This window comes from Salmo trutta, chromosome 3 (assembly GCF_901001165.1).
Source record: "Salmo trutta chromosome 3, fSalTru1.1, whole genome shotgun sequence".
In the NCBI taxonomy this organism is placed as follows: Eukaryota; Metazoa; Chordata; class Actinopteri; order Salmoniformes; family Salmonidae; genus Salmo; species Salmo trutta.
Window position 1 is genome coordinate 27,293,795 of NC_042959.1, and position 7,843 is coordinate 27,301,637.

Genomic DNA, 7,843 nt, shown 5'->3' on the forward strand with positions numbered 1-7,843 from the left:
TAGTTTCAAACTGAGATAGAGTATATCATGTAGCTTTTAATGTGAAGAGCGTTGCTCTTTAAGATCACATGATGTTCTAGTACAGCATGTAATTTACTGTGTGTCTGAATCCTTACATTCTTTCCTGTTATTATACTATACCTAATCAAGAAGGGAACATTCTGCTTTGTGCAAACCTTAGAAAAAATTACTGGCACAATCAGTACACTATTCACAGCCATATTGTTGGTTAATTATTGGCTTTAAAGAGCCTATAAGAAGCTCTGCTTACAGCAGTGGTTGCTAGGACACCCACCTGCTGCCTACCTTCTTATGCTCTTTCTGAATCTTCTGGACGTGCTTGCTCATCTTACGGGATGGTGGAGTGCAGAATCTCCCACATGTAAAACCTGAGAGAACTCCTGATATCTCCAAGTATCATTTTAGTTTTAATCTGTTGTTCTCTATTACTGTCTTTTTGCTAGCTAGAGCCATCTACTTTAAGTGCTACCTGTCTTCCCTGTCGCCTACTTAGTGTCTGAACTGCTGACTGCTCATAACTTGCAGATAATTGTTGACACATCAACCCGGATTAAGGGGCAGGGCAATTTGTGACTAATGTTGTTTTCGTAATCAGTGGCTATATTGGAGGGGGAGTGGTATCTCCTCTCCTAGGCAATTAGCAATTAGTGTTAGTACTTCAGTCTCCCCTGTTTTGTCAGCGGCACTCTCGTCGCCGAAAAAAAGACGGTTCTGCCGAGTTGTTCTGAGGAGTTATTCGAGGAAGGAAATAGAGAAAAGCTCCTCTCTCTTTCTCTCGCTCTCTCATATCTTACCTAGTTATTTTCAGATCTCATTTAGCTCTATTGTAACTTTGGCAACTGCAGTGAGCTCCAAAAGTATTGGGACAGTGACACACTTGTTGTTGTTTTGGGTCTGTACTCCAGCACTTTGTATTTGAAATGATACAATGACTGAGGTTAAAGTGCAGACTGTCAGCTTTAATTTGAGGGTATTTTCATCCATATTGGGTGAACCGCCGGGTGAGCTGAATATGGATAATCCTGAATAAATTGTAATGGTGAGAGGCTAGCATGTCTTGGGGGGCATGATGCTTTTTCACTCATCACTATTCATTCAGGATTATCTGTAATTGTGGTAGCATCTACATTAATGTGGAAGTGTTTAGAAACATATTCTATTTCTATTTACAAAAGTGACTCCAAAATGACACAGTACATTATTTCCCATTAATTTCTATTGGGCACAAAATAATCTGAAACAAAGCCAAAACAAACAGCAAATGCATCCAACACGTTTGTTGATGTAATCATTGTATTCTATGAATATGGGACCAAATACTAAGCATTTCAAATCCAAAGTGCTGGAGTACAGAGTAAAAATAAGAGATGTCACTGTATGTGTGTGCTTTCTATACCTGTTGGCTCCTCTCCCTGTAGGCTTTACAGACGCTCCCCACTCCTTGGCTGCAACCCTTCTATTTTAGTGTACCCTGCCTAGACAACCCATGTGGAATTCCTGGTCTCTGGCAGCGTTTGGAACTTCCGATCTGCAGGCAAGAACGTTGAGTTCATCTCAGCCTATGCTGTCCTTCAGTCCCTGAACTTTTTGGCCCTGAAGGAGACATGGATTCACCCCAGAGAACACTGCTACTCCAGCTGCTCCCTCTTCATCTATGTGTTCTCTCATAGTCAGAGAGCATCTGGTCGTCGCGGTGGTGGCACAGGGCTGAGAATTTCTCCTAAGTGGCGTTTTTCTCTCTTCTCCCTCACTCACCTGTCCATCTCCTCATTTGAATTCCATGCTGTCTTTGTCACTTGTCCACTCAAACGTAAACATTTTCTCATCTATCGCCCACCAGGTGTCCTTGGAGAGTTCCTCAAAGAGCATAACACCTTGATTAGCTAATTTCCTGACGATGGCTCACTGCTCTTCGTACCTGGCGTCTTCAACCTCCTGACGTCTGCCATCGATTAATTTATTTCCAACTTCCCCTTCTTGCCTCTTTTGACCTAACCCTTTCCCAGTCCCCTCCCACTCACAAGGCAGGCAATATGCTTGACCTCATCTTTACTAGAGGCTGTTTGCCTACTAATCTCACGGCCACTCCACTACCCAGATGATCATGCGATGTCACAATCTTCCCCCTCTCTCTCTCCCACTACTCTCTCCTCTTCTATCCTATCATCTCTCCCTAAATCCTTCTCCCACCTGTATCCTGATTCTGCCTCTTCGACCCTAGTCTCCTCCCTGTCCACATCCTATGACTAGCACTGTCCCCTTTCCTCCCGGCTGGCTTGGCCCTCCCCCCCTGCTCCGTGGCTGAAGTGACTCATTGTGAGTTTACAGAACAGGGCAGAAAATAAAGGAAAGCTCCTCGGGAAGTTATCATCCTTCCACTCCCTCCTCTCTACCTTATCTTCTGTATCCACTGCTAAAGTAACTTTCTTTCACTTTAAATGTCAAGCTTTTGACTCTAACCCCAGGAAACGATTTTCCACCTTCTCCTCCCTCCTTAATCCTCCAGCCCTTCACCCTCCCTCCTCTCTCTCTGCGGGCGACATTGTCAACCACTTTGAATTTTTTTTTTATGACAGGTTCAGCCTATTGAGTCCACTGGTCCCGCTCACACGGAACTACCCTATGCCTTTACTTCTTTATGTCCTCTCTCTTCAGATGAAATCCTGCAACTAGCGAGGTCCAGCCGCCCGACAACCTGCCTGCTCGACCCATTCCCTCCTACCTTCACTAGGGCATCTCTGGAGACCCTCTCCCATTCCTCACTTCCCTCATCAACTCATCCCTGACCACTTCTACAATGTTGATACCTGGTTAGCGTTGAGGATGACATCACCAGTGGCTGTAGCAACACACACAGACTCCTGGTCTGGTAAGTCCTGGATACCAACAACTGTCCCACTGCCATCCTCTGGAAGGTAGCGCTCAGCTGTCAATGACACCTCATTCATCACCTGAACATGATAGGGAGAGGAATAGTTGAATTCAGTGTGTTAGTGATGGGCTGGTACAAAAACCTTTACCCGGTGGGTCTCCAGGACCATGATTGAAGAACACTGCTATGTGTAAAGTACCTGGCCAGCTCGTGGGTCCAACTCGGTGACGGAGTATTCTGAAACGATGAGCTCTTTACCTGTGTCCGTCCGAACAGAGAAACATTGCGGCGTGCCCGGGCCCTGCAGCTCCAAGCAACGAAGGCTCTTCAGCAACCTCAAGTTCCGCATCACACCCTATTTAGCTAGCTACCTAAACACAGATGCCGACAAGGTGTATTGGGTTGTCACTAGTTGCCATAGCGTCATAAACCCTGCCTAGTACTACATTTTATCTTCTTATGTGATTGTAAACCTAACCTTAACTAGGGATGTGGCAGTCACAACATTTTGTCAGCCGGTTATTGTCATGCAAAAGACTGATGGTCTCACGGTAATTGACCGTCAATTATTAACATAAACACGTTTAGCATTTCCAGGCCTTCATGCATACAAGCCTCTGATGCGCGCCTTTGAAACATCTACATTTGCAAAAGTCTAATAATTGAATATACACCATCACAATGAATCCATTATTTATTTTAGGCAGGTCTAAAGAAACATTATGATATGAAAAGAATGTATTTCAGAAGAGCAGAATATGAGTTGGCCTGCTGTATGTTACCTGGCTATGCGCCCTGCCGTAGGCTTGTTCATTTAGCAGACAAGATGCCATTATTTTAAATGATATGATTTTATCATAAGAAGTATATACAGGAACTTTGGAAAGTATTCAGACCCCTTGACTTTTTCCACATTTTGTTATGTTACAGCTTTATTATAAAATGGATTACATCGTTTTTTCCCCCCTTATCAATCTACACACAATACCCCATAATGATAAAGCAAAAATGAAGTATTCAGACCCTTTACTCAGTACTTTGTTAAAGCACCTTTGGCAGTGATTACAGCCTTGATTCTTCTTGGGTATGATGCTCCAAGCTTGGCAAGGACATTCAGAGACTTGTCCTGAAGCCACTCCTGTCTTGGCTGTGTGCTTAGGTTCGTTGTCCTGTTGGATGGTGAACCTTCACCCCAGTCTGAGGTCCTGAGCGCTCTGGAGCTTAGCTGAATAAAATCGAAAGGATATCTTTCCCATTCCAGAGCGAGCGCGCGCATATGAAGGGGCTGTGTCGCGCGTAAAGTGATCATTTAAAACCGGTTCTATCTGCTAGATTTAGAGTTATTTGGCCACTTTAGTTGCGAATAATACAAACAGAATGAATTAGAAATCAAAAGATACAGTATATGGGCTGCATGATGTGACTATAGGCTAATGATGATTTGAGAAAGTTGCATAAAAAGCTTGCACTCTATTCCTCGTTTCAGGCTGCACACGCTGTTCTCTCATCAAGTGATCATATTTTCACCCATGAGAATATTCATTTAATCTTGTCTTTACTAATATCTCCAATTTGTTTTAGATTTAGAATGGCACATTATCAAATGGGCAGGAACAGGGGCAAGAGAAAAAATACATCTGTATGCACTGGAATAGCAAATGGAGGCCACTTTCCCCCTGGTTCATTTCACTCATGTTGGGTAGGCTATACGGGTTATTTTGCTGCGGTACAGGTGATATTCCGCCCAAACTCTGTATGCCATGGACTCACCAACCCTGTTGCTACAGCCACGCAGTGCTTCATTTGGGAAATCTGTTCTGGAACATGGATAGTCACATGTTTTCACAAGGAAACATATTTCATGAATCTGTTGACAGACCCGGTCTCTGCGCACTGGAGAAAGGAATAAAGAAGAGATGGGGAGGAGATGGAATGCACAGTGGTGAGATATTGTGTAAATAAAGGTAATGTGTCAGCCTATTAATTATGATAATCAAATTCATTATAATTGTAGGCGAACTCCAAATTTGTTTTAATTTAGGCTAGACCAATTATGTACCAAAGATATCTTAAATCAGTATTTAAAAAAAAAGTTTTTCTGCCGTGTGTAATAAGCTGTAGGCTATGTATTGTATAACGGCGCAATCATTATTTTGATTCAGTGTTTTTTTTAGGGGGGGGGGGCATTGGCTCATATACAGGCTTATGCGTATGTTTCAGCTCTAATACTGTATGCCTATGGGTAGTTTGAATTGAATCAACACCTTAGAAAACGCTGTCCATTTCGTTGTTAGGCTGCGAAAGAACATGCACAATGACCATATTTTACACTGTTTCAACCTGTTGAACTTTCTTGAAATGGATCAATTACTGTGAGGTGAGTTTTAAAAGTACATACTGTTTTTAAGTGTTTGATGTGATTTTTTTCTCCCGATTGCATTTACATTGATGTCAGAGTGGTTAGGGGGACTGTGGAGTCCTGAGTACCAGGCCATTAGCAACTTGACAGTCATTAGCCAGTTGGGTACAGCTAACACATATTCAGAGTGCATAAGAGGAGATTACCGTGACTCAACAGTCACAGTCCATATTGACTCATGACTGCCTGTGTGGTGGTAATGGGGTCACTGCAAAAGCCCTAATCTTTACGCTAACCTTAACCACACTGCTAACCTTATGCCGAACCAACATTTTTGTTTTCAGGAATTTTTACTATATTGCCAATTTTGACTGTGTGGCTGTGCTATCTAGTGGAAAATGGAGTATTGGTTAGCATCTGTACTAGCAAGCTAGCTGATATGGTAAGGTAGCAAGGTATGTGTGTGGAGTAACAAATCAAATTTTATTTGTCACATGCGCCGAATGCAACAAGTGTAGACCTTACTGTGAAATGCACACTTACAAGCCCTTAACCAACAATGCAGTCCAAGAAATAAAAAAAAGTATATACAGGGTGTAGAGGTACCGAGTTACTGTGCGGGGGTACAGGTTGGGTAGGGGTAAAGTGACTATGCATAGACAATAAACAGCGAGTAGCAGCAGTGTAAAAACTAAGGGGGGAGTCAATGTAAATAGTCCGGGTGGCCATTTTATTAATTGTTCAGCAGTCTTATGGCTTGAGGTTAGAAGCTGTTAATTAAGGAGCCTTTTGGTCTTAGACTTGATGCTTCGGTACTGGATGCCGTGCGGTAGCAGAGAAAACAGTATGACTTGGGTGACTGGAGTCTCTGACAATTTTATGGGCTGACACTGCCTAGTATATAGGTCCTGGATGTCAGGAAGCTTGGTCCCAGTGATGTACTGGGCTGACGCACTACCCTCTGTTGCGCCTTACGGTCAGAGGCAGAGCAGTTGCCATACCAGGTGGTGATACAACCGGTCAGGATGCTCTCGATGGTGCAGCTGTAGAACTTTGAGGCCCTGGGGACCCATGCCAAATCTTTTCAGTGTCTTGAGGGGGAAAAGGTTTTGTCGTGCTCTCTTCACGACTGTCTTGGTGTGCTTGGACCATGAGAGTTCGTTGTCTTGCTCACATTGAGATAGAGGTTGCTGTCCTCTGACCTCGTCCCTATAGGCTGTCTCATCGTTGTCGGCGATCACGCCTACCACTGTTGTGTTCGTCAGCAAACTTAATGGTGTTGGAGTCGTGCTTGGCAACGCAGTCGTGGGTGAACAGGGAGTACAGGAGGGGACTAAGCACACACCCCTGAGGGAACCCAGTGTTGAGGATCAGTGTGGCAGATGTGTTGTTGCCCACCCTTACCACCTGGGGGAGGCCTGTCAGGAAGTCCAGGATTCAGTTGCAGAGGGAGGTGTTTAGTCCCAGGGTCCTTAGCTTAGTGATGAGCTTTATGGGTACTATGGTGTTGAACGCTGAGCTGTAGTCAATGAACAGCATTCTCACATAGGTGTTCCTTTTGTCCAGGTGGGAAAGGGCAGTGTGGAGTGCGAGTGAGATTGCGTCATCTGTGGATTTGTTGGTGCAGTATGGGATTTGGAGTGGGTCTAGGGGTTCCGGCATGATGGTGTTGATGTGAGCCATGACCAGCTTTTCAAAGCACTTGATGGCTACCGACATGAGTTCTACGGGGCGAGTCATGTTATTCAATATAAAATGTATAATTTTATCCTCAATAAAAAGGTACATGTGACACAAGTAACCTACATTTGCGTAACTTCAATAATATTTCCAAAAGCTTTGATACTGCATCAACTACACATACTGAATCCCATGTAGAGTGTTCAAACAACCTGGCATGTGTACCAACACAGAATGTAGAAGTTGAAGGTAATGCTAACTGGCAAAAGGTAGGTCCCATTTGTCAGCAGACAGCTCACCTCTGTCCTGAGAAACGCTAAGGGACCTAGCCTGCTAAATTATTGTTTTCATATGCTATGGGGTTATTTTCACATTACTAGCGGCCATCTCCATCCCTTGAGATAGTTCCAATGCTCTCTTGAAAGTCAGTGTGGCTTCCCCCAGCAACCGGCGCTGTATGCTGTCCTCATTAATGCCACAGACTAATCTGTCACGGAGCATGTCCTCTAACATAGCCCCAAACTCACAATGTTCAGAGAGTTCACGTAATTCAGCAACAAAGTTAGCAACAGACTGACCTGTTTTCCGAAAATGGCAGTTAAACTTGAACCTCTGGACAATCACTGAAGGCTTTGGATTGTGGTGAGTCTGCACGAGAGCAACTAAATCCCCAAAAGGAATTTCTCCCGGTCTCCGTGGTGTAGCCAAATTCCTCATTAGCTTGTAGGTTTTAGCCCCACACACACTCAAGAGAATAGAGCGCTGTTTAGCCTCATCTATGATTCCATTTGCCAAGAAAAAGTGTCCCAACCTTTCCACATATTCCGTCCAGTCTTCGTTCTCTTCCACAAACTCAGTGATAGTCCCAAACATTGCCATTATAACGCCAACTTGTCCTTGATCCTCGTTAG

The 7,843-nt window shown here is 44.0% G+C and overlaps 1 protein-coding gene across 1 annotated transcript; it reads right to left on the reverse strand.

The window, feature by feature from the left end:
* Nucleotides 1-2,597: 2,597 nt before the first annotated feature.
* Nucleotides 2,598-3,263, reverse strand: LOC115164780 (elongator complex protein 1-like). Its single transcript, XM_029717572.1, has 2 exons — nucleotides 3,093-3,263; nucleotides 2,598-2,972 (listed from the first exon to the last, which is right to left on the reverse strand). The coding sequence occupies exons 1-2, from the start codon at nucleotides 3,240-3,242 to the stop codon at nucleotides 2,814-2,816; spliced, it is 309 nt and encodes a 102-aa protein (XP_029573432.1). The 5' UTR covers nucleotides 3,243-3,263; the 3' UTR covers nucleotides 2,598-2,813.
* Between the last annotated feature and the right edge of the window lie 4,580 nt (nucleotides 3,264-7,843).

Excerpts from the sequence above, each read along its gene's own strand:
- LOC115164780 (XM_029717572.1), bottom strand. The coding sequence starts at position 3,242 with ATGCGGAACTTGAGGTTGCTGAAGAGCCTTCGTTGCTTGGAGCTGCAG. Across the intron at positions 2,973-3,092 it reads TGGACCCACGAGCTGGCCAG|GTGATGAATGAGGTGTCATT; the intron begins GTACTTTACACA and ends TATCATGTTCAG.